The sequence below is a fragment of the Silene latifolia genome, chromosome 7 (genome assembly GCF_048544455.1).
Source record: "Silene latifolia isolate original U9 population chromosome 7, ASM4854445v1, whole genome shotgun sequence".
NCBI classification, from domain to species: Eukaryota; Viridiplantae; Streptophyta; class Magnoliopsida; order Caryophyllales; family Caryophyllaceae; genus Silene; species Silene latifolia.
The window spans coordinates 89560801-89588491 of record NC_133532.1 but is presented as its reverse complement, the minus strand read 5'-3'; the positions used below and the strand labels follow the sequence as shown (position 1 = coordinate 89588491).

Here is a 27691-nt window from a genome sequence, read left to right as displayed (position 1 = left end):
TGGTTTTTTGTATGCTGTGCGTCGATTGTTTAGACTGATAGGGCCTCATATTTGCTGTCACATGTTAGTTAGCGGGTTGTTTTAACCACGGTTAGCAGCATCGTCTCTTATTCATGCCCTTTCGACATTTTGCAGGATGGACGCGAGCTCTCCCTCTTCTACTAGTACGTCCTCCAGCTCTTCTGCGAGCGAGCAAGTGGCCCCTGCTGTTGCCACTAGCTCCGCTTTGGTCACCACTGCAGCACCAGTTTTACTTGTCTCAGCTGCAGGGACAGTCTACTCCGCGGCTAGCTCAGCCGGGAGCTCAGTTCAGGCTTCACCAGCCACTACTCCTAGGCCTTTCTCTCTACTGGACTGTGGACGGACACCCGTTTCCAGCAGCCTGGTATGCTGCCACCGAGACTACACCAAAAGAGGCTAGCCCTAGCCCTCACTTCCAGCCCGTCTCGAGGTCGTTGTTACGGGAGAGGGCGCTCTCACACTGTCCGAAGCTGCCCACGGTACGTTTCACTTCAGAGGCTCACCGGACACGGTTAGTTTCTTTACTTCGTTGCCCCCTCTCCTCCACCCGTTTCCTTGCGCGGACTGACCTAGAGGCCTTAGGCATTTACGAGGAGGTCTGTAGTTTGTTGAACGGGACAGGTATGTCGGGTTTGATTACCATGCAGGAGGCTACCATTCGTACCCTTACGTACGAGTTCTTTAGCTCCTATTCCTTTGACACCGACTCTTACGCCGCCGACCACCAGCCTCCGCATTCACTTTCGACTCCGCAATGAGTCGCACAGCTGGTCTTTGGCCAAGTTTGGCCAGGTTTTAGGCTTAGTTAGTGACGGTCCCACCGCCCCACCTAGAGATCTCCTTCAGCCACTTTGGGCTGCTCTTTCTCACACTCCCTTCCCTTCACGGAAGGGAGCTCATGTTCACCTTCCCGCGCCGTTACTACTTGCAAGGTCTGTTAGGAGAGACCATTTTTGGGCGCCCGAGCCCAATAACTTGACCAACACCGAGCTAGCGATTCTCGCGGGGTACCTCAACATTGACTCCGCACCTCGTTTGTTCTAAACATTGCCTATCTGGTAGCTCAGTATTGGAACGGTATTGGGACTCGGGTCAAGACCACTATTGTCTGTGGCGGGCTAGTTACTAGGATTGCCCGCCACCTTTACCCCACTGACCCTTCACTTACTGTACCTGATGAGGTGGCTTACCTTGACCTGGAGGCCATGGGTGTCTTGACCTGGTTCCCAAAGGCGAAGGGGAGCCCGAGGACGTGGAAGATCTGTGGTTCCAGGTCTGTTACCTTGCCGTGCTCTACCCTTCCGCCACTTTTACCGCTCCCTACTGCTGCTGAGGGAGCGAGGCCACCTCCACCTACCTACCACCTTACCTTCACCCCTCCCTCTTCTTCCTCTAAGAAGAGGAAGCGGGAGGCCGGAGCTTCTTCTAGCTCCCAGGCTGGACCGATCACCACGCCTCAGCCTACACCCACTCATACTCCACCTCCACTTGACCCTCCTTCTGGCCCGGCTTTTCCGGCCAATTTTGTCTGCCCTCCTGCTTTAGAGGCGCCCGCGGTCATGGACCAAGGGCGTCGTGATGCCGCGCTTTTGGATATGTGCAGGTACATTACTGAGATGAGACGGGATATGGCCTTGGCTGTATTCCCGCTCTACGAGTTCCACATCCGAGCCCGGCGACCGATTCCAGAGGGGTGGCCGCATCCTTCCTTCTACCGATACCCAGCGGACGGGTACCCTCCACTTTCTTCTGACTCAGAGGAGGAGCCGGAGGAGACAGCGGTAGCACGAGAGGTGCGGCTACGGGCAGAGCAGTCAGCAGCGAGAGCTGCCAGAGAGGAGCAGAGTGACCCTCCGTTCGTACCCGATCCGGAGGACCTGGTTGGAGGTGACGACTGAGTCTCCCCCTTGTTTGTTGCTGGTTTGGGGAGACTGTTTTGTTGAGTCGGAGTTCCTGAGAGACAGCGGTGCCGACGACGAGTAGCTACTGGTCTACTCACTTCCCCAGTTTTCTGGCTGGTTTGGGGAAGTTCGTATTTTGTATGTCCTCTCACTCTTTTTATTTTTCGTCTCCTTTATTTTTCTTTTTATTGGTTGTATACCCCCATCCCCATTTTCTTCTTTGGTGATCTTTGGAGGACAACGAGGGCGTTGTCCGTTTTGGTTTGGGGAGGGTATTGCATCCTTTTGAGTCTCAGATCCGCATTTGTTTTGCATTCACGTTTCATTTTTCAGTTTGCATTTGTTTTTATTATCAAAAATCCAAAAAAAAATTAGAAAATGTTAAAAATTCAAAAAAATTTCACGTTTATTTTTGCATTTAGGTTGAGTCGGAACGGTAGATTCCCGTGATGAAATTGCACTTAACTTGTCAATTCACTTGAGCCTTGCACTTTATTGATAGTTTTGAGCTTTGTCATACGCATAGTCTACGAATTTCTGTTCAAATAATAGCTGACTGTTTAGACTTGACCTGATAAACTGGCAAACTACTTAAAAATTCTGAGTTTTAGAGTCATAACTGGTGACATTCATGACCAGTTCATTAGGAATTTTGAGAGTAGTACTCCTTGCATAGCATGTTCGTCCATTTTGCACATTTATGACATTCAATTTCTTGTCAAATGCACATATTCGGGTCTGCGGTTGGTGTCACATGCAGGGAGGGTCTTGCAAATTCCCCCTTTCTTTATATCTTTCACCCATTTAGCTCCACATTGACCAAAATTTGCCTTTTTGACCCATTAGCCACATTCCAAACTAAGCCTGCCTAGTCAAGCTAGTTAGTCTGTCCTTTTGTGGTATGTTTTCCATTGCAGTTTGGTCCGTAATCCCCGTTTGGAGTTGGTGTTTGAATTAAGGAGGGAGGAAGAAAAAAAAAGTATCGAAAAAAAAAGAAAAGAAAAAAAAAGAAACGTGAAGTAAGAAAAAAAAAAGGGGGAAAGAAAATGAAAAAAAATGAGATTCACGTGAAACAAAAGAAAAAGAAAGAGATAGATTGTGAAAAAAAAAAAAAAAGAGTTGGACCCTCTTGTCAGAGTTGAGAAGATGTTTGAAGATGTACAATCGACAAGAGGGTTGGTTGTTTCAGTTAGCTGATTCAGACGATGAGTTTAAAAAAGGGAACTTTGTGACCGTCTGATTCCTCCATTTTTTTATCCCATATTTTTTGAGGAGATTGTGCTTCCAGTCTAGTGAGTTTTGTGCCAAGTGAAGGGCACCTGTGTTAGTCTTTCAGTCAGTTTGAGATCCGGATGGTTTATTATGGTCCTGTTAGGAACTAGCTTGACGCTTCTACCTCCACATTTCCATAACTTGTTTTGCCTTTTCTCACCCGAACCTCACTATTCCCATATTATTTGCAAACCCTATTTGTGACGGACATTATTGGTTGGAGTGTGTGCATTAGTACTTGAATTGTCTTTCATTTTTGTTGCATGCATGCTATGTAGGTCGCAGTTAGGTGAGTGACTGTCCTTTCTTCTCTCTTTTACATATAAACATTCACCCTTTGCTTCATGAGAGAAGAGTGACCACGTGAGAGTCCGGTTTTGTTGGTCTTGCAAGGTCGATAGGTCGGCTTTATTTTACGAACGACTTATAATTCGTTTGCGTATTGATTTGTCTAGCTTTAATCTGTTGATTTTGTTGCATTAAAGTGGTTCAAGTAGACAAGTTAAGCTAGCTCAGAGTTATCATTTCCGTTCCATTAGTTTAGTTTTGAGTTTACTCGAGGGCGAGTAAAGGTTTGGTTTGGGGAGATTTGATACGTGCCTAATGTATAGTCTTTTTGGCCTATTTCAAAGACGTATTTCTATGCATTTATATCTTGTTTTTATAGTATTTTGCCCCGAATTGGCTACTTTGGTGTATTTTGTCCTTTTTGTAGGGATAATCGCGAAAGTAGCGAAACCATGCTCCATTTCGTCCTTTTTGCATGCATTTAGAGGAGACGGGATTGTCCCGAGTGAGATCTGCACTTGAAGTGTCGTTGACACGCATTACGAAGCATTTGGGTGAAGACGTGAGCTGAATTGTAGACCCAAGTGGTCTATCGAGTTGACTGGTGGTCTATCGAGCTGTTTATGGGACGATCGAGAGGTCCCCAAGCTTCCCAAGACTCGATCGAGCTGTTCCTCACTCGATCGAGTAAGCTGCCTTTGTTCTAGTCCTCGATCGAGAACCTGCTGGTCGATCGAGGGACTGCTGAAGAACGTGGTCGATCGAGTGGTTTTGCCTACTCGATCGAGAAGATTTCGTCTGTGGGCTTTAATTAGTCCGTGTTTTAGTATTTTCCGCATAAACACTTAGACTTTTCGGCTATATAACCTATGTTTAACTAGGTTATTAGTCATCTTTTAGATCTTCTTTTTTACTCTGAGACTATCTCTTTTACTATGATTTTTTGGAAGAAAACCTACTGTTACTTTTACGTTGCTTTCACCTTGGGATTATTGCACTCGGATTTCCTCGTCCTTTACGCCGGATTGCTCAGATTGTAATCACCTCCTTCTCTTAATATTAATTAACCTTCTTGTTGCCTTTAATTATTGCTTATGCATTTATTCTTACTTGCCCTAATTTCTATCATCGCGTTTTATTATTATTCCGTTATGTCTTCTGCTGGGATTTTATGTGCTGTTAGATTAGTTATGAATATGAGTAGCTAAGCCTCTTCATGTTGGGATTAGGGGATCTGCGGTAGAATAATGACGACGTAGTGAATGAATTAGACGAATTGATATAATAGACTCTGTCACTATAGCAATATAACTGTAATCACCGACCTAGTTGAGTGCACGCTTCTATGTCACCTATTAAACTGGCTACAATTAACCCTGGATCGAAAGATTGGATTAAATAGGCCTGCTATAAACAGTAGACTACCCTAATGAGGACGAAAGTTAAGTTAGTGGTATTTTAGGGTGGGAAGTGGACCGAAAGGACCTTCTAATATCCGTCTCACAGTTAGTTCGTCTAAGTCATTTACTGCCAAGTTGTTAAACTACCGTAGTGAACCGAAGTTCCGACATGCCTCTCTCTTATTGATAGTTTAATTCATTTCTTGCTTTACTGCTCTTCCTTTATTTCTCTTCCCTTTTACTCCGTAGTTTAGAACCAAAAATTAATCAAACCCAATTGTTACCTTAGAATTAAAAATAGATAGCTGTAGTTACATTCCTCCCTGTGGATTCGATACTCGACTGCCTCTACTACATATTTAGTTGAGACCGTTAGGTTTATTTTTGACAGGTACGCGACAGACGTGTCACAAATAAACATTTAACGAAGAAGGTCCCATTAGATGTCCCACAACTAACTTGTTGATTCTTCAATAATTTGGGGTAGTTTCCTTTCTAGTGTCCAACATTTAAGACAGTGGAAACTTTATCGGTCGGGATTGATAGGTTTAGTATCGTCATTCTCAACAACTTTACCTTTAACATTACCTTATATCAATTCCATTATAATCTTTACTTCTTGAACCTCGTCCTCATCTTAACGGTTTAAGAGAATTCTCCCACTCATTTCAATGAGTCTTTGCTTTGAGAAGCAAAATTGAATTCATGAAGATTACTCTTCATTTGTTCGTTTTAGTCTTAAAACTTTCATTGAAGTGGTTGCGTTATTTTGGTCAATTACGAATTCTTGACAAAACTAATTACCAAAACAATTTATCGCTTCAAGGTACTTAATTCATTTAAGTACATGAAAAATAATCCATTGTATGTAGATGTGTTAGTCTAGAATCAAAAACCTGTTTGATAATGAATAACTTTAATCTATACTCTTTACAAGAGATCCTTAGCAATGGTTCATTCGAGGTCTTTAGAAGAAAATTCAAATTTTGTCTTTAGATACGATGTTTTAATGGAGTTTTGAATCGAAATGATATCGTATATGAATTGTGGTAAAGAAATAGAACAATATAAAAACGGAATAGTAGAAAACTTAACATTTATCGTTTTATTAATACTTGAAAAACAATATAGCATTTACATAGTGACCTCTACCCAACTATGATAAATGATTCCAAGACCCAAATTCATATTGACTTAGGCAAGGTGGGGCCGATACATCCTTTATCAATATAACTCGGTGGATTAACTCTTTAATCGATTCTACTTTTAGAACTCTCGGTCGATAATATTACATTATCATTTATCTTTAGCCCAAAACACATCTGACAAGGGCACGGTGGGGCCGATACATCCCTTATCAAAAACTTTTGTTGAGTTCAATCCAAATTTCGAATAAATGTGTCCATGGTCCAAACTCACATTAACTTGGGCACGGTGTGGTCGATACATCCCTTATCAACATGAATTCGGTGGTAGACATTTATCACCCACTTCCCATACATAACAAGGTTTGTACCCCGGTGGGGCCGAGCGCACTCCCTCGCGAAATAGGTTTTCATGGTTTCTACTATTTGGTAAGGCTATGTCTCAATTAATTGTTTTAGCGAGAGGTCATGTCAATTTATTATCTATCACGTTTTAAGTGAACTAAAGCGGTGAACTACGATAATTTAAATTGACACGGTCGATAAACTCGATAAAAGAAGATGCATGTTTTAGTTATGGCGATTTAGCGATGCATGCGACATAAAATAAAATGCAAGCATAAAAATAAATAAATCCTAGTATGGCCTTTCCTAAAATAGAAAAACTATTTAACTATTACATATTCGGAAACCAACTCCATTGGTCCCTTGAACTTCGGTTGTGGCACGCATCTCGAGGTAACACCGTCTTTATGTATCGCCATCTTGAAGAAATCCGTCTTTGGGAACTCCGGAATGAATAAAATTACATAATAAATTACATAATTTCCTATTATACATTTGTAACTAAAATAAAATAAATCTATTAAATTACAAAACGGTGATACGAGATCACAATAAAATTACAACCGAATCGATATTCCCATACATTTCGGGAAATACCAATTAAATCTAAGGCCATACTAAGTAAAATTACATAATTCAAAATTACATAAATTAAAATTATGACAAGCATAAAGAAAATGCAGCATTGTAATATGTATGAACATGCTCAATTTTATGCTAAATCGCCTTTAATTAGCCAATATCGTATATTACTCGGTTTTTACGGATTTGCGTGATTTCAACATTTACAATCACAAAAATTACATAAATTCATATTTATGCATAAGTTAATTACCCTAACCTCTTAGGACTCAAAATTTAGTCTTCACTAATAATTTGACCATAATTAACTCATATTTATAAAATTGTTCATTAATGGACTAAAAAATTACAAAAATAAGCTATAAACTTCAAATAAATCACAAAATTTCAAATAAATTCAAAATTTCAAATTTAAACTCATGAACATTCTGGAAAAATACCATGACACTCATAATGTTCAAAATCTTAGGTTAAAAATTTCGAAATTTTTCCGGAAAAACAATGTTGCGGTTTATCGATTTTTAATAAAATAACCATAAAAACATGGAAAAATTATATTCATTAACTTTTCAATTTTAGATCTGAAAAAGATAATAAAATGCAACATTAGACGTTTTTCCTAAGTCATAGATTATGTTTTATTAATTTTTCACTAATAATGTCACTATTTATACTATTTTTCTTCAAAAATCCATAAATCATGCAAAAAGACTTCTTTATAGCCAATTATTTTACACACATCTTGTAAAATTGCATGTGACAACATACTAAATTTCTATGACCAGATTCGAAATTTAACTCATATTAACCTATTTTTCACCTAAATCCGAATTTAATAATGAAAAACCATTTTTCGAGCATAACAAGTCCAAAAATTATGAAAATTTACAGGTTATCTCAAAATAATATATGTGACAACATATCCAAAAATCATTGGACAATTCGAAGTATAGCTAATTTTAGACCGAAATGACATTTTTACTCATAAAATCACATTTAAATGCCAAAATTGTATAATATGAACAATAAAAATCCGTAAATTTAACCAAAATATCGTAAAACATTTTAGGAGCAGAAATTTTAACATGCATGAATTAATTTCGTGATATATCATAATAACACAAATTTTACAAGTTTTATATGTTATTCTTATAACTCGGAAAAACTTTTAACCGATTTGTATGCAAACAACCATGGCACTTGATACCGATTGAAGGAAAAGTAGATCTATATACTTAACATATTCATATGTCTTAAATTAATTTGTCGTAAAATTAAAGATGGATTTTATGCATGCAAACTTTAATAAAAGAAGATAAGAAAACATTTTCTCACCATAATAATTTCGGTCATATTGGGCACCAACAAGATCTCCTTCTTGTTAGTTCTTGAGCTTTCCATTAATGGATGAACATACATGACCTCAAAATAAAAGCCTTCCAATTAGTTGCACCCAAAACTATCCCTTAATCCCACAAACTAACATGTACTAGATGTTTATATTGTGGTTTACCTTAAAATCTATTACTAATACTCATATACTACTTTTAGTATTATTAGTGTTTGATTTAAACAAATTAGATTCACAAAAATGAATTTTTGTGAAGAACAAGAGAGAGAAGGGAGGTTTTTCATAAAAGGTAAGAATGAATTTTATTTGAGAAAATTTTCTCTAATTCTCTCTATATTGAAAACCGGTTGGGAGGAGCTTAGGGTAGTCAAATTTTTCTTCCCAATATGCTTTTTATCTTCACAAGAAAAGCTAGCTAGTAGTAGGTGACATCATGATGTTTATTTTATTATTTAAATAACAAAAACAATCAAAACCCACTCACTACATATAAAAACGGTTTTCCTTGTAATATTGAGTCCATTTTATTTTTGTCAATTGTACAATTGTATGTCATGTGACATGTGACATGTCTTATGTCTTGTTTTAATTTAAAATGCATATTTAACAAATTAAATATCATTTATAAATTAAATAAATCATATTTAACAAATTGACTAGTAATATAAAATTACTTTCTCATAAAATGGTCATTTAATTACTAGTTAGTATAATTCACAATATCTTGTAATTATAACTAACTTATCATTCTCATCTCGCGTGTTTCGCAAACACCGATTAATTTTAGTAATATAACTTCTTAAATTACTAAATCAAATCTCATTTAATCACATTATAATAAGATGTCATTATTCTCTCTCTTTTAATAATTTGTTCAATTTTAAGGAATTAATTAATCTGTATCGGTATACAATTAATTAACCTTTTCAATTAAGGGAATCGTCCTTTAGGTGTGACCTCAAGGGATCAACTGATCACCAACGTCGCACGACAGTAATGTCAAACTCTAGCCAGCCAATCATTACCGATATGTGTGGACCAGTTGACTATATATATGTAATGTATCATCCCTTTTGTATTCTTGGTATGAGATTTAATAATGATATTTAAATCATGTGATCGCACTATTGTTGAGGACACATTTCCCAAAAAATATACTATGCGAGCCGAACTCTGGATGAGGCTCAAGTGAATTACACAACTAATGAGAAGGAGCTGTTAGCTGTGGTTTATGCGCTAGAGAAATTTCGTTCTTATCTGATAGGATCAGAAGTTACAGTTTTTACTGATCATGCAGCGCTGAGACACCTTCTTGCTAAGAAGGAAGCTAAACCACGACTGTTGAGGTTGATACTCCTCCTTCAGGAGTTTGATTTACAAGTCAAAGATAAGAAGGGTGTAGAGAACATAGTAGTTGATCATCTGTCGCGATTATCGCAGCAGGAGGGAGAGGATTCTTTACCCATTGATTACTCTTTTCCCGATGATTCCTTATTTGTTGTTTTGTCTTCTAATACTAACCATGATCCAAGGTATGCATATTTGGCTAACTATGTTGTTAATGGCGAGCTGCCACCCGACCTTTCTCATCAGCAGAAGAAGCGTTTTCTCTATAACGCTAAGCAGTACTTCTGGGATGATCCTTATTTATTTAAGGAATGTGGAGATGGTCTCTACAGACGATGTATTCCGTAGGGGGAGACCAAAGCAATCTTAGAGGGCTGTCATTCTTCCTCTTATGGTGGTCACCACGGTCCGTCTCGCACCGTGGCTAAGGTACTTCAATCTGGTTTTTAATGGCCTACTTTATTCGCCACAAAGAAGGCCTGATATCATGGCAAAGTTCTCCAAAGTGATGCCGACCTCCCCAAACTGCATATAGAACGACGACGTCATCTCCCAATAGCGGTCCAACATGGCACGAATCAAACACAGGTTTGATCTAATCAAAGCCCCGTGAATCTCACCCCAAGCGGCAACCAACAGCCCCATAACCGACCTCTCTATCAACGTCCTCGAACCGGCCCAGAGAACGTCGTAGAAACCAATGCAAGTCGAGAAACCTGAGAAAGTCCTCATGGTAGCATACTCCTGAAATCAGGAATCAAACAAAGTCAGAACACCTATTCAGGTCTGAAATAACAGAAACAACAAAAGCTTAATAAAGCAGCAAACTCACCAGACCCTCGTGCGCACGGTAAGAGATGTGAGTGTCAAGCCGCAACAGCAACTGGCTGCCGTCAAAGCCCTCAGCTCAAGCAGCGCCGCCCGCAAGGTCAGCCCTCGAGGAGCCTGAACCCGCCTAGCCTCCTAACTAACAACAAAGACGTCCTCCTCCTCCATCTCTACTCTCCTCCTCTCCGCACCGCGAGACTGCACGGTACGACGAGGACCCTTCTCGAAAACCTGCACGACCTTCTCGAGCTCCTGTCTGGAGACCCGAGGACCTCTCCTCCTGGTACTGATCCTCCTCCCAGATATGCCAACCTTGGACCCGTTCGAGTCCTCCTGACTCCAACGGCCCCAACAACGGACTCCTCCTAAGCCCCTGTGGCTTACTCAGCTTCAATAGTCCCAACAATGGATTCCTCCCGAGCCCCTGTGGCTCCCTCAGCTCCAGCAGTCCTAACAATGGACTCCTCCCGAGCCCCTACGGCTCCCTCGGCTGTAGCGGCCTCAGCAGTGAGCTCCTCCTCAGAAGCGTCCTCCACCACTACCTCGGGTGCACTCCCCGGAGTACTAACTGGCCCAAACTCGAACAAAGACTCCAAGGCCTCAACCACGGACCCAGTGGGCCTAGAAGCCCCAGAACACTCACCTGAAATCAGGACAAAAAAAGACATCAGCCGAAATTTCGGCATTACGACGGCACAAAATGGAAAAAATCCAAAAAAAAAAATCACCTGAAATACAAAACAAAACAACGGCAAACCCGGCCAATCCCATCTAGCAAAATATTTCACAAAAAAAAAAAACTTACAAAAAAAACGACTCGCCCTTCTTTTTAAGCAAAAGACGAGTCAAAACAACGACAAAACTACAAAAACAACCCAACACCTCGGACCCACTCAAGGCCCACACAACTGGGCATTTTTCACAACTTGAAAAACGCAATTTTACGCCAATTTGAGCATGAACATGTCAAAATTTCAAATTACGACCACAACAAAACAACGTGATTTGATCACGTGTTCACGTCTCAAAGTGTCCTAAACTACCATTAAGGTCCATTTCAAAGCAAAACGGCTCAGTTCGAGCCCAAACAGACGTTTATTTCGTCAGCATAAGACCGCGTGACAAAGGCAAAAATTGAAAATTTTGCCCATAACACCCAACAAAGGTCTAACATGACAAAAACGACCTTCCCCGACTACAATCCAACCTAGTGGGGCACACAACTCGAGCAAACAAGCACGGCATTGTGAAATGAGATGATGTTTTGTCTCATTCACGTTTATTTGCTCCTAGTGAGCGGGAATGGGGACCAAAATGCAAACTAAAAGCACCCCTATACTCCTAAACAGGTTTCTAACCTAATGCAAGCATCAATTTCACTCGAAAATGGGACAAACAAAAATGCCCAAATCGATTTCAATGGGGTTAGGGTTTCATCCTAATTCAATCAAGACACACAAATTCAAATGGATTCAAGAGGATTTACATACCTGGAGATGACATGATGTTTGTAGCACAAAAGCAAGCAAGGACAGAGATAAAAAATGGCGATTTTTTAGTTGATATCGCGGGTTTTGATGAAGAAGATGAAGTTAATGAGGAGCAAGCCTTCATCGCGTCTTTTTACAAAAAAAAAAGGGGAAGCCCTTCTATCGCCATAGGGCTCGCGCTCTTTGGCCTATCCTTGTCTTTTCTGGCGAGTTTTGGGCTTTAGCCCAAAGCACTCGTCCCAACCATCAACACAAGAATAAATTTCAAACGACGGAATTAAAAACCGTCATTTTTCAAACAAAATAGTGAAATTCAAATTCGCTATTTTCACAAATTTCAAACGAAGGAATTAAAAACCGTCATTTTTCAAACAAAATACAAAATAGTGAAATTCAAATTCGCTATTTTCACAAATTTCACACGACGGAATTAAAAACCGTCATTTTTCAAACAAAATAGTGAAATTCAGATTCGCTATTTTCACAAATTTCAAACGACGAATTAAAAACCGTCAATTTTCAAACAAATTATAAAATAGTGAAATTCAAATTTGCTATTTTCACAAATTTCAAACAACATAATTAAAAACCGTCATTTTTCAAAGAAATACAAAATAGTGATATTCAAATTCGCTATTTTCACAAATTTCAAACGACAGAATTAAAAACCGTCATTTTTCAAACAAAACCCAAGTAGTGAAGTTCAAACTCACTATTTCTCACAAACTTCAAATCACAAGAGGACGGAATTAAAATCCGTTATCGTCCAAACAAACAGCAAATGGTGGGGTTCACATTCGCTATTTCTAAAAACTCTGAACAACGGTATTAAAAACCGTTACCTCTCTTCGAAATTCGAAATTACGAATGACGATAACAGAAAATGCCGTCCACAGGAGCCGGGCTCAAGCTACAAAATCCTACCTCTTTTCGGCACCACAAACATCCAATATAAACACCGAATTTCCCGAGCAGGATATCGGAGATCTCCCCACGGAGCCCACGGAGCCCACTAACTCAATAACCTCTTGAAATAAGCTCGTCCAATGCGGCTATTTCCCACAGTTGATCATTTTACCTCCAGCACGGCTAGGGAGCCTCAAAACATACGATCAACACCACTGGCGAGCCTCAAAACGTACCCCCTACACGGCTGACGAGCCTAAAAAATTACCTTCAACACGGCTGGCGAGCCTCAAAACGTACCTTCAACATGGCTGGCGAGCCTTAAAACGTACAATCAACACGGCTGGTGAGCCTTTGTGCGCAACAATTCAAGGAGATATCCCGAAGATGCCTCAGGTATGACTCCTTTCTATGGTTGTCGAGCCTTTGTACGTAGTCTAACGGACTATAAACGACCCACACGGACAGTCGACAGACTCTAAACTGCTCCCGACGACAGGTCCTTGAATCGAGTCCACAATCGCCTCTGCGTCCCCCTTCGCGACGGCAGGTCCTTGGCCTGAATTCTTTCAAGCCGCCACGACGTCGCTTCGGTCTTCGGGTTATAATCTTCGATTAACCTGGGGGATATACTTTGCCTTTTGCGCTGTCCATGCCTCAGCCAATGTGGGGGCTTTGTAGATACCCAGTATCTGTGGAATCCTCATCAAACACTCGATGATTATCGGACTACAACATGCTTAGGAATCGCTAAATTTAATCGATAGTTTGTATAACTATACGTCGGAAAACTCAAAACGATTTTGAAAAAAAAAAAACTTTCAAAACTTTTGAAAAGTACCTAGAGTGTTTTATGCACGACGACGGGGTCACAATGACACTAACTAGAGTCAAAACCGACACCGGACCAAAAATCGACTCAAAATTCAAATCCCGACTCCAACAACGAGTCAAACCGAGTCAAACACAAAAAACAAACATCAGAAACTTTCCATGCTAAGTATACATGGTATACTTGATGGTCAAGTACAACAATTATGACATCCAAAACTTTGGATAGAACAAACCATGATTTCAAGGGTATGATAGTGACAAGTCAGCTCGAAGACCTACGAAATGGCTCGCGCCTCTTCGAGTAGCCCAGGTGGCCACGTCGCTCAAAACGCACACAACCACACAATCCTCTATAAATACCCGTCAAATGCCACCATTTGAAGGTACGCGAGTGCCCGCCCCCTCTTTTCTCCCTTAAAATTCTAGATTCGACTTCTCAAGTCACAAACCGACACGTATTTTCGACCCACCGATTGAAAATACGAGCCATACACATTGTTTGGTACCGTCATCGTGCATTAAATTAGTTGACCGACCATTTCGACCAACTACACAATCAGTAAACAAAACAACACTCTTTACATTGCTAAAACGGTTTTCAACCGGTTTTTCCGACCTAATAAGTTTTTACACTTCCGTCGATATCTCGCCTGCGACCTAGCATGTAAGTATGAGGGTGTAATTAATCCTCTTCTTTCATTTTCTTTTATCTGTTTTTATGACCGTAACCTTCTAAAACATGCATAACATGGTCCAAACTACGGATCGATTGAGCCAAAACCGAGTTTTGACCTGAAATAGGAGCCCCAATCACAACTAGGTGGCTCGCGCCTAAATGGGATGTCCAGGTCAGAACGCAAACGTGTTGGAGTTCATTCCTTCCATATTTAATTCATTTTGCAATCGGTTTTTACCGTTTCAAATCATTTTCATGATAAATCTTTTTAACCATAAATTAAGTTCACCCTTGGTTCCTTATACCATGACGGTTTAATCCGTGTTTTGGTTATAATATTTGGTTAATTACATTTTAAAAGGTATTTTGATGTTTTTTATTCATTTGTTTACATTTTCCAAAACAAGCATATTAGTCATACATGCATAATCCTCCTTGGTTCCACATACCATGTCGGTTTAATCCGAGTACGATGATAAACATTGACTAATTACAAAACAATGAACTTAACACAATTAGTTCATAACAAACACTTTTTTGCATCTTTTCTTACAAAACTATTCATTTCAAGCTTGCAAAACTGAACCCGACATCGAATATCGTCAACACAATGATGATTATTCAAGTCCCGTTCTTCATATTGGCACAAAAGTGATCTAAACGACGACCTTTTCACCAAAGACAAGTTCTAATAGCCTTTTACAAACAACTTTATAAACATTTTCAACAACCAGAAGACACCCCTTTGGGTCATTTGCTGCCTCGCACCTAAACAGGTTCACCAATTTCCAGTTTTCAAACCTGGACATGCCCCTTTGCATCGCCGCAAGGCTCGCGCCTCAATAAGCTGATTGATGCAGGTCCTGTTTCCTTTCCAGCACTTGTCTAGGACGATCCCGACTTCGGTTAACCCGAATACAGGACGGAGCAGATTGAGAAAGTCCACATTTTACTTTATTTTTGCAAAACGCCTTTCTAAGATAAATGGATCACGTTATGCACCATAAACCTAACTCGGTAAATGGATGTTTAATTTCCGTCTTGCATGAAAATCAACACTAAATCCAACTTGACATCAATTACATGATATTTAGATAAACAACCGACATAGTAAAGCTCACATGTTAGCTTTAAACTTGTGGATGGGCATTCATGCATTTTCCCGTTTTATCAACTTTTGCATTCAACCAACCAAGATCGATCAGTAGAGGCCGCTACCGCGGGCGGGATTGGGTGTCTGTTTAAAAGGCTTCCCAATACGTACCTTCACCTCTTACTCAGAAACTTTGGATAGTGGACGACCTTATCCAGGGCAAACGAGAGTCATTCTAGATATAGGATGCTAAAGAGGGACGACTCCTTATCTTTAATACCTATATCAAACACCGCTTTTTTCCATGGTTGACCTAGGTATAAAGTGGATTCGAACCGTTTCCAAGCATCCCACTAGTATGGGCATTGTCCTCAATGGCCAATACAATAGGAAATTATGCAATGCAAGTGATGCGTGTATTTTATATAAGGTTTTTACCTCATTTTTACACACATTTCTTTGTGATTTACGTGGCGTCTAGCTACAAATGCCCCCGAATAGTCTACTTTGGTTTGTCTTGTATAAATTGCAGGTATGAACCAGAAAGGAGCGAAATCAAGCCTGGACTTGTCCTAATCGCATGAATTTTGGAGGACAAGGAATCGGACCTTGGAATCTGTCACTTAGGGATGCGTGAAGTGGCCACGGGAGGTGTCCAGAAGTCCACCCGTGCTTATATAGCTCGATCGATCCATTTTGCTACTCATATGGTCGATCAAATGCTTTATCCTCCAGGAATAATTCGATCGGGCTGTGCCTTTACTCGATCGAGATAGTCACCCTCATAAATCTTCGATCGAGCACCCTATCTACTCGATCGAACTGATTGTAAAGCTTTCTCCTCGATCGAGTGATTTCATTTCACTTGATCGAGAGCCTAGGTGTTTTATGCGGATCTTGAGTTAATTTTTAAGATTTCCTTTTGTAATTATGATAAATAAGTATGACGGCAATCAAAACACTCTCTCTCCTCCTCCTCTCTTCTTCGACTTCTCTGCCCTTGCTCTTCCTTAGGATTGGAAACTTGGAACTTATTTCTCTATTCCTTGTAATCGGTACTCTCTATTCGTAATTAATTAATTGTTCTTACTTTATTGCTTTTGTTCTCTCAATCCCTATTGTTTCTACTCACTTTTTAGATCATCAATTATGCTTAATTTCTATAGTTTATGTGTTGTTATTGCTCATTCAATAGTCATGCATAGCTAATTCCCTTTGCTAAGACATAGGGGAGCCATGATTTTAAGGGAATTATGAATAGGTGATTAGAACTTGATACAAATTAGATCTATGTTGTTAATCGCTGCATATAATTGTTCTTGTCTATTTGAGTCGACACAATTAGATAATTAAGCTCGGTACACCTTGACCTGGATCGGAAGATTGGAAAAGGTAAGACCTGCAGTGAACATTAGGGCATTCTAATGAGGGCGGATGTTAAGTTAGAATTGTCTTAGGGCGAATAGCGGACCGGAAGGACCTTTTCACTACTCTCTAGATCGAATTTGCATTGACCTGAGACACTAGACTATATCTCTTAAGAATCATGGTGAACCGACTGTCTTAGCTGTTTTCCTTTCCTTGATATTTGCCAATTTTATTCTTCGCCTTCCTCTACTTTTTTACTCTCCTTTGATCTCCTTAGATTAGAACAACCATTAAAACCCCCAAGAAATTGTTACTCAGATGAACTTAGTTTAGCAGGCATTTTCCCATCTCCCTGTGGAGATCGACCCTACTTCCACTAACTTCTGTTAATAGTTTTAGGTCTTTATTTTTGATACTAAACGACGGTATCAAATTTTTGCGCCGTTGCGGGGAAGGTGGCCCAATTTTGTTGCTTATTTTAAGTCTGTCTTTCGTCTCAAGGAATTTATTCCTTGAGACTGATCTCATATTTTTCTAGCGCTGTATTAGTGTTGTAGGAAATCTATTCTAGAAGAGAACATTGTCATACCTGCCCTTCTGTAGACACTGTTTGCCATTATACCGAATATCGTCAGTCACTCAGAACCTACGGCGGATTCTTTGCCTAAAGGTTTCTTGCTTCCGACTACAGATGCAGGGACCTTTGGAATTCATCCATCTTATATACAGTTAGTTGAGAGAAATCTCTTCAAGGGATTACCTGGTGAAGATCTATGTAAGAATATAGAGCTATTTATAGAGTACTGTTCCACCATTCTGTTAGCTGCTGGAGTGACACAGGACAGACTTAAGGGAGTTGTTTTCCCTTTTCTTTGACTGATGACACCCGGGAATGGTTGAGAGATTTGGACAGGGAAGCTGCCGGTGTTACTGACTGGAGTTCCCTTGCTTTAGCCTTCTACAGACGGTACTTCCCACCACATCGCACTAATGCGTTGAGAGGCCAAATAACTGCATTCGAACAATTGCCTACTGAAGATTTGAATGGAGCTTGGACTAGGTTCAAAAAACTTATTCGTTCTGTGCCTCATCAGGGCTTCAAACGTTGGTTCATATGTACCCAATTCTACAATGGTTTATATCCTGACCAGAGAGCCATATTAGACAACGCGGCAAAAGGGAGGTTCCAGAAAAATTTTGAAGATTATAAAGGATGGCACCTTATTGAAGAAATGGCCATTCACGTAGCTGAATATGGAAATCCCAGAGGAGGTAGGCAAGTAGCTGAGTCTTTGGTAGCTGGAGTGGAAAGTTCCAGTGGAAGGCTAGACAATTCGGAGATCTTACAAACTTCAGCTGTGCATGAACAAGTTTATGCCTAACTGAGCAAGAGGTAATTTGTGGTAGATGCGGTACAGAGGGACACGACCCTATTACTTATATGGCGGATGTGGAGCGGGCCCGTGCTTATCGATAAATCAAGCAAGGAGTGCCGTTCTCTAAACTATATGAAGACTTGACCATGACAAGTGCCTCTAGTCCTTCTAAACCAATGCTACAACAAGTTGATTCACCCTCTACAATTGGAGAACTTGTAGAGTTAAAGTCCTTGGTGTTGAATTTAACACTTCAGCTTGAAATGAAGACTGACAAAGACGACAACGCTATAGAAGAGCTACAAGACCAAGTTGCGCGCCTTACATCTGCGCAAAGTCAGGTGAATCACCCACCTCAATGTGACCCAATCAATGCCATAAATCTCCGAAGCGGTCTTACTTACGCTGGACCGAAAATGCCGGAAGATGATGATATAACTGCTGATGAGATCCCGGAAATTGTTTTGGAGGAGTCAAGTAACAATATCCCTGCTGAGCATCGTCAAGTGCCTCGATCGAATGATACCTCTTCTCGATCGAGTGATATATCCTCCGAAGGTACTCGATCGTATACTCCTACTGTTCGATCGAGAGAAGCTTAAACTGTGGAATTCGATCAAGGAGGTTATTCTTCTCGATTGAGTAATTTTCCCAACAACAATGTTCGATCGAGTGATTCAGGCCCTCGATCGAAATGTTATAAATTTGATGAACTCGATCTAGAGGTATGAATTCATCGATCGAGCACTTTTCCTGAAGAAATTGTTCGATCGAGTGGAAACAATACTCGATCGAATGCTTGTGCCAGCGGAAGTTCTGTTTCAAAGCCTAATTCCGCTACCGTGTCGTCTTCCCCTGTTGCGGAGATGTCACGTTCTGACAAAGGTAAAGAGAAGGTCACAAACCCGCTTATTGCTACCAGAGTTCCTTATCAGGGACGCCTGAAAGATGCTAAGGTCGAGCGACAGTACGGTAAGTTCGTGGACGTGGTCAAGAACCTTCAAGTAACCGTCCCCTTTACCTAACTTATTACCCAGGTACCTACTTACGCAAAATTTACGAAAGATATTTTGACGCGTAAGAGAGAGCTTAGTGAATTCGAGACAGTTGCTTTTATGGAAGAGTCTAGTAATTTACTTCTTAATAAAGCTCCGCCAAAAATGACATCCGGGTAGTTTCTCTATTACATGTACCATAGGAAACGAAGTTATAGATAAGGCTCTCTGTGATTTAGGAGTCAGTGTCAGTGTCATGCCTTTTTCTGTCTGCAGGAAACTTAATATGGGTCACCTTAAAATGACTAATATCACTTTATAGATGGCTGATAGATCTGTTAGACGACCCTTGGGTATCTTAGAAGATGTGCCTGTTAAAGTAGACAAGTTCTTTATACCAGTGGATTTCATTGGTTTAGACATAGCTGAGGATACCCGGACCCCAATTATATTAGGAAGACCATTCTTATGCACAGCTGGGGCGATTATCAATGTCAAACAAGGGCGTTTAACTCTTGCAGTGGGGGATGATGCAATCACTTTTAGTTTACCTGGTACACTTGCTCGCCCAATGATAGAGGATACTTGTTATTCAGTTGATATTGTTGACGAGTCTGTTTATGAGCTCTGGTCGGATTCCTTTATAAAGGATCCACTAGAATCTTTGATGCTTTTAGATGAGTGTGCATATAACCCAGAGAACAATGATGCTGTTTTGGATTTGCTTGAAGCTGCATTAGATGAGCGTGAACTCACCGCCGCTGAGGGAGAGAGAGTGGAACAAATGATAAATACTCTTTGCGCCATAGAGGTAAATGTACCTGAGAGTAAGCCTCTTCCTTCTCATCTTAAATATGCATTTTTAGACGATACAGAGCAATATCCAGTCATCGTTAGTGCTAAATTGGATTATGATCAGCTGACCGCTTTGTTAGCTGTTCTAAAGAAAAACAAGAAGGCCATGGGTTATTCATTGGATGGCATTAAGGGCATCGGTCCTGATATTTATATGCACAGAATTGAGTGATGCGTGTCATTTATATGATGTTTTACACCCTATTTCACACGTATTTCAGAGCTCATTTATGTGGTTTAAGGCTATTATTTGCCCCATTTCGTCTACTTTCGTATTTTTATGTAATATTGCAGATTTATGCGGAAATGAGTAGATTTTGAGCTAAATCCGTCCCCGAGTACCTCGCATTGCATTTGACGTGAAGTGTTTACCCAAGGAACGAGCTTGGTGCACATTTCGAGGCCCGAAAGACAAATCCACGAGAAGTTAGAAGCGAAGTACCAGCTACAGCGGTCGATCGACCAAGGCACGTAGATCAGAAGCTACTGTTCAGCATAGGTTGGTCGATTGACTGGCTCCCCTGGTCGATCGACCAGACCGTGTCTCAGACATGAATAAAAAGATCGAGAATTCCAAAGCCCATTGTATTTAGGTTTTAGAAATAAGTGTTACGTATATTTCTATATAACGTAACTGACTTTAGGCATTAATCATTAAGTCTTTTATCAAAAACATAGGGAAATAATTAGGGTTAAGTTTGTTCGGTATTCTATACAATTTACCTTCATTCGGTTCTTGATTCCTTCTCTGCAATTTCGGTATTCCCTCTGCTCTTATTCAGTTTCATTGCCTTATTATCATCTGTAGTATAGAAATTGCTAGTTAGTTTCCAAAGCCAATGTTATGGTTTTATGTTATTTATTTGTTTAATCGTTTCGAGCATGAATTCAGTAGGTTTATTACTCAATCTTATTGTTGTTATCATTCCTAGTATGAGTAGCTAATTCCATTGTGCTAGGATGTAGGAAATATGTAGGATAAGCGGCATTAAAATTTGTACGACCTAAATCGCGCGCCGGTCGATCGACTGGGTTCCCTGGTCGATCGACTGGCCACGCTGAGATTGCTTCGTTTTAATTGTTTTAATTGTTATGTTTGACGAATCGAGTGCACGCGACTAGTTGAATGTTTAGGTTTTGACTGACCCATTAGATCGAAAGATAGGGGAAGTTGTTAGACCACCAATTAAAATGACTAAACTATGCTGAGATCGAAAGATAGGTAAAGTTTAGATTATTAGTCACTTTTCAGGACGAGAGTCAGTACTAGTGATATTAGGGACCCGTAGCGAGATCGAAAGATGCTACTTGTTAAGAGTGGACCGAGAGGACCTCTTATTTTCCCGCCTCACGTGTTTGATTTAGACCTACTTAGTATGCTGCCGCCGAAACTATAGTGAACCGACCATCCTAGTACCCTTCTTTATATTTTTTTTTTGGGTAAAATGTGAGATGTATAATATATATCAAAAATAAATGATAATTACAAGAATGATAGACAAGACTTTAGGTTCGATTCCCAGGAGGATCAAAACCGTACAACTCAATTTTCTAGAGTACACAGCCAATTCCTGTCAATACTTGACATTTGATCATTTCGTTTGACCTTGATCCTATGTCTCACACTGTCTTTAATCATTTTCACAACTCTTTTTGGACTCACAAGCACAGCATTAATCCTTGCATTGTTTCTCTGCCCCCACACATGATAGTAGCTAGCAGTCAGCACAAGAGCATATACACCTTGTTGTGTTGTTGATCCTGCAGTCCGTATATCTCCTGTCACTGATAGTTGTAGCTTGCTCCAATCCCTTATCTGGTTCATTATAAGCTTACTATACCCACACTCAAAGAACAAGTGTTCCTGAGTCTCAGGTGCAGCTTCACAGACAGCATTTATCAGAATTGCTACATCCAATCCTGAAAGCTTCTCTCTTGTATTTATCCCGTTATTCTTTATAAGCCATGAAATCAGTGAGTGTTTAGGAGTATTCCAGTTGGACCATACAGTCTCAAACCAGATTGGTTTAGCTTGGTGAAGTCTCAACCAGTCATACCCCCTACTGACAGTATATCCCCGAGTATCAGGCATCCATTGTCCATCTGCATAAGTAGGCTTCATGAGTTCTTTAACTTTACAAATATTTTTCCAAGTCCAAGTAACATCAGCTGTAGGTTCATAGTCATGCCAGTCTTGCTGCTTTAGATAAATTTGATTCACCCATTTAATCCACAATCTATCAGCTTTACAATAGAGCCAATCCACACGCTTAGCCACTGTAGCAGTATTCCAGATTGCAGCATTTTTCACCCCTAGTCCTCCTTCATTTTTTGGGAGAGTGATAGTGTCCCATTTGACAAGAGGCACTCTATGGTATTCAGCACATCCATCCCAGAAAAAATTCCTACACACAGCTTCAATTCTTCTTATCACACCTTTGGGGAGAATAAAAATATTTGCCCAGTAGTTGTACAAGGTGTTCAACACTGAATTGATTAGGGTCAGTCTGCCAGCATAAGACAATTTCCTGGCTCCTAGACTCCTAATTCTATTCAGTATCTTCTCAGTTAAGATATTGCACTCTCTTTTTGAAATTCTCCCTGGTTGAATAGGAAATCCCAGATACCTGAATGGCATTTGTCCTTCTATAAAACCAGTAGCCTGCCTGATATCATCCTTCAGTTCAGTTGCCATGCCATTTAAAAAAACCTTAGACTTACCATTATTCATAATCAATCCAGATGCTTTTGAAAAAGTGGAGAAAGCTCGGACAAGTAGCATAATTGACTGAGCTGTCCCTTTGCAGAACATCAGCAGATCATCTGCAAACATCAGGTGTGTCAGTTGTAAATCTTTGCAAAGGGGATGATACTAAAAGTCCCATCTTTCTGTGGCATATTTGATTGTTCTTGTTAAATACTCCATACAGATTGTGAAGAGTAAGGGGGAGATGGGATCCCCTTGCCTAAGTCCTCTCTTTCCTTGGAAATAGCCAAAGTGATTTCCATTAAGTGCTAGGGTAAAAGTGGTGGTCCTAATGCAGGTCATAATCTGCTGAGTAAAGAGTTCAGGAAAGTTTAAACCCAGCAACATCTGTTCCACAAAGTCCCATTCCACAGAGTCATAGGCCTTCTGCAAATCGATCTTGAAAAGACATCTTGGAGAAGCACTCTTCCTATTGTACATTTTGACAATATCCTGGCAAATAAGCACATTCTCAAGTATAGACCTTCCTCTGATAAAAGCTCCTTGGTTCTCATGAATAATCTCAGGTAGAATAAGGGATAGCCTATTACAAAGTAATTTTGATATTATCTTGTAAATCATGTTGCAGCATGCAATTAGCCTAAAGTGCTTAACTGAAGTAGGTCTTTCACATTTGGGTATCAAGGTAATGTTTGTAGCATTTAGCTGATTTAACAGCTGTCCAGTGGTAAAGAACTCTTTGATAGCACTACAAATATCCATACCCACAATCTCCCAAGCATCCTTGAAGAAGCCACTGGTGTACCCATCAGGTCCTGGTGATTTGTCAATAGGAGTTGTAAAGAATGCTTGTTTAATCTCCTCATTACTGACAGGCTTATTGAGAATGCTCCAATGCTCCTGGGTGCATAGCTTCCCTGTGTTCAAGATATCAATCCTTACCTTCTCAGTCTGTTTAGTACTGCCTAACAAGTTCATATAATAATCCAAAAAAGCTGTCTGAATGCTCTGGCTATCCTGACAGAGCTGGCCATTCTGGTCTTTAATTTGGATCACCTTGTTAGCCATATATCTCTTCTTAATAGCTCCATGAAACAGTGTAGTGTTTTGATCTCCATTCTCAATCCACTGTATTTTTGCTTTTTGTTTCAGAAAGCTATCCCTTGCTGCTTAGCAGTGAGGCTTCGAACTTCAGCAAGCAATGTTATTTCCTGAGACACCAGCTCAGAGTTAGCAGGATCTTGGGCAAGCTGCTGCTGAATTTTATCCAATCCTTGAACTGCCTTGACAGTTCTATTCTCAATATCAGAATAACATTCTGAATTGAGTCCTTTGAGAACAGGTTTTAGAGCCTTCAATTTTTTCACAATAGCAAACATTTTATGACTTTCATAACTCCTTGTCCATTCCTCCTTCACCCTATCCAAAAAATTGGGAGCCTGACCCCACATATTGAAGTACTTAAAACTGGCATGTTGAGGAGAACCAGTCTTACAGTTACTGACAACACATGGGCAATGATCAAATATGCCTTCAGGGTAAAAGTGGGCAACCATATCAGGAAACCAGTTCATCCATTCTTGATTAATGAGAAATCTATCTAACCTACTGTAGATTCTGGTATTAGCTTCCTGTTTATTATTCCATGTGTATAAGGCCCCTGTAGCTGCAATATCAGTCATACCACAAATTTCCATACATCTAATGAAATCATCCATGTCAGCTTCTTTAGTATTCCCTCCCAATCTCTCATCAGGGCATAACACTGTATTAAAATCACCAGCTAAGGCCCATGGTCCATGACACTGTTGTGCAAATTCTTCCAGTTTAGTCCACAGATGTACCCTATCATTCCCTTCATTGAAGGCATAAATCATAGTAAGGTAAAAACTCTTCTGAGTAATCCTGGACTGAACCTTTGTGTGGATAAATTGTACATCATACTGCAAGATCTGCACATCAAACAATCCTGGTTGCCACTAAATCCACACTCTCCCACCTTTATGATCCCAACTATTTGTAGTAACACTCCAGCCATCCAACATATGAGATGCTATGTTGAAGACATTATTTACATTTATTTTGGTTTCCAGAAGGCCAAAAAGACCTATCCCTTTATTAAAAATAAACCACTTAACCTCTTTCTGTTTATGTACACTATTGAGACCCCTAACATTCCAAAAACCTATATTATTCATGAGTAGGCTTTGGATCAGGGTTACCTATTCCAATCCCAACTTTTGGGGTTACTGAGCCACCTAATGCCTTCAAATAATTCATTCCATTTGAACTTTGTGGGGGTGTACATTCAGTATCCATCACCTGCTGATTCTCCTGATCTTTCTGTTTAATAGGAGTAATGAGTTCAACTACAGGTGTTTCTGTTAATTCCTGGCCTTGTTTTGTTCCTAGTTTATCCAACTGTGCATCAGCTTCTGTCTGTGTATTAGTCACTGTGACAGTACTGGTCTCTGCAATTTTGATAACTGGTTTCCAAATTTTTTGTGCTACAGGTTTCTTCTTGGCTCCTTGCTCAATTTTCTTACAGTGTCCACCATCATGCCCAATTCCTTTACATTTATCACAAATGATTGGTTTCCATTCATACTCGATGTCCAGAGTGATCACTGACCCTTTCTCATCAAGAAATTTCACAACCTTGGGAAACTTAGCACCCACATTAAGTTCAATCATTACTCTGGCAAATCCCAATCTCGTCTTCTCTGCTGTTGCCTGGTCTGCTTTCACAAATTTCCCTACAAGTCCTGCTATTCTAGGGAGGCATTTACCCCAGAATCGTAGAGGCAAGTCACAGATTCTGATCCAAGCAGGGACTACTTTCACCTCCTCCTTTGTAATCTCTGATTCCTCTGTCCAAGATCTAACAATTAAAGGTTTATTGTCAAACATATGATAACCTGCCTGCAAAACAGCATCCTTATCCTTGTTTGTCTTGAACCTGACTAAGAAAACACCATTAGGGAGGAAAGAAACTTTGTCTATACCATATTTCGCCCATATTCTATGTATATATCCATGAAGCACATTCCAAGGAGGATTTGCTCCCAATACAAAACAGTATACGGCCTGATTCCAATACTCAACTTCCTCCTTAGTGTCCTCTGCTGAAAACTGAATGAGTTCTCCATTAAACTCATCCTCATCCACATGTTTCCCTTTTTTCTTACGTTTAGTAATCCATAAGTTCTCATTTTCAATCCCATCTTCATCATGGAATGGCAATCTAGGGATGCCATTGACTTCCTGCATGGATTTGGTCCTTACAACGTCCTCCTCAGATGGGCCTTTCTTCAGTTTGTTCCCTTGATAACCACTACTCCTGCCTCTTGATTGCATTGTTATAAACCTACTAGAATGTTTTTGTTTTGTTTTTAAGGAATAATTACGTGCCATATGCAAAGAATAAGTGGAAAAAAGTATGCCCTAGTCGAAGGTAGAAGACGACTCTTCTCTAGGGTTTTTCATTTTTCATTTCGGTGCTACCTATGTTATCACCCTTCTTTATATTTGATTTAATACATTTCTTTAGTTTAATTTATATTTCATTGCCTTTAGCTATAGCTCAAATCAAAGCAAACCCCCACACACTGTTACTTTAGGAGTAAGTTTAGACAACTAATAATTACATCTGCCTCTCTGTGGTTCGACCCTGACTGCCACTAGCTCCTGTTAGTAGTATTTAGGTTATAAATATTATTTTTGATACTAAACGACGGTATCAAATTTTGGCGCCGTTGCCGGGGAGGCAATTGTTCTAATTTTTAGTTGTTTTATTTTAGTCTGTTTCTTAGTTTAAGGGACATTTGTTCCTTAAACTATTCTCATATTCTTTTCGTAGTTTCTTCTTATGCGCAGGTCACAGGGTGGTGAACTACTACCGATCAATCCTGAGATTGAGAAGACTTTGCGTGAGTTGAGACGATCATCTAGGATATTGCCGACAGAGGAAGAGCTGAGTACTCTGTCTAGTTACTACGAGAACGCTTTATTTGAGGAGGATCCACCTTCATCTCCAGTTTCTAATTCATCGGCTGAGACCGTCAATTCTCCAGACTTTCTAGAAATGGCTGAAGAAGCAACCATTGCCAGTCACTCTGAGCCGACAGCTGCAAATCTCTACAAGGGATTTGCATTACCAGGGACGGACAGAAAATTCGAGCCTAAGCCGTCTTATATCAACTTGGTTAAGAGAAACCAGTTTGGGGGAGCTGCGAATGAAGATGCAGCTAAGCACATGGAGACATTTATTGATTATTGTTGTTCCATACCCCCACCAACCGTTGTGACCCAAGACCAGGTGAAGGAGACCATGTTTATATTCTCTCTTCGTGATGCTGCAAGGGAGTGGTATAGAGACCTAGATCGAGCTGCTAATGAGATCACTGACTGGAATTCGTTGGCCTTGGCGTTTTATAAGAAGTACTTTTCTGCCTCGAAGACCAATGTCATTAGAGCTCAGATCACGAGCTTTAAACAGGGGCCTGATGAGAACTTTCATGAAGCATGGGTCCGTTTCAAGAAGCTGGTGCGAAACATTCCGCACCATGGGTTCGAAAAATGGAGTTTATGTAATCAATTTTACAATGGGCTCTATGACGATCAGCGGGCTATCTTGGATGCTGCAGCTAGTGGCAGATTCCAGGAGAATATGGGAGAGACTAAGGGGTGGAAGATCATTAATGATTTGGCCACCCACAAAGCTGAGTATGGGAATTCCAGGGGCAATCAAAGGAGAAGTGTCGAATCTCCTTCTGTAGCTGCATTAGAAGCTCTCACGGCAAGGTTTGATAAGTACGAGTTGGGAGGAGCTTCAAAAGGAGGGATTTACCATGTAAATGCTATTTCAGACGGTCCTTTCGTCTGTAAGAGATGTGGAGCTGAGGGGCATGT

At 40.3% G+C, this 27691-nt stretch overlaps 1 protein-coding gene and 1 non-coding gene across 2 annotated transcripts; both read right to left on the bottom strand.

The window, feature by feature from the left end:
• Positions 1–23928: 23928 nt before the first annotated feature.
• LOC141590344 (uncharacterized) lies at positions 23929–26137 on the bottom strand. The gene is made up of 2 exons (XM_074410941.1): positions 25031–26137; positions 23929–24732 (listed from the first exon to the last, which is right to left on the bottom strand). Exons 1-2 carry the CDS (start codon positions 26135–26137, stop codon positions 23929–23931), a joined length of 1911 nt encoding a protein of 636 aa, XP_074267042.1.
• A 1108-nt stretch (positions 26138–27245) lies between these two features.
• Positions 27246–27352, bottom strand: LOC141593234 (small nucleolar RNA R71). The gene has a single exon (XR_012521336.1). It is a non-coding gene; the product is annotated as a small nucleolar RNA R71 (small nucleolar RNA).
• Between the last annotated feature and the right edge of the window lie 339 nt (positions 27353–27691).

Bases quoted from the DNA above. Each gene is read 5' to 3' on its own strand.
- LOC141590344 (XM_074410941.1), bottom strand. From the start codon at position 26,137: ATGCAATCAAGAGGCAGGAGTAGTGGTTATCAAGGGAACAAACTGAAG. The intron at 24,733-25,030 runs GTAACCCCAAAA...TTTGATGTGCAG, and splicing joins TGAAGGCATTAGGTGGCTCA to ATCTTGCAGTATGATGTACA.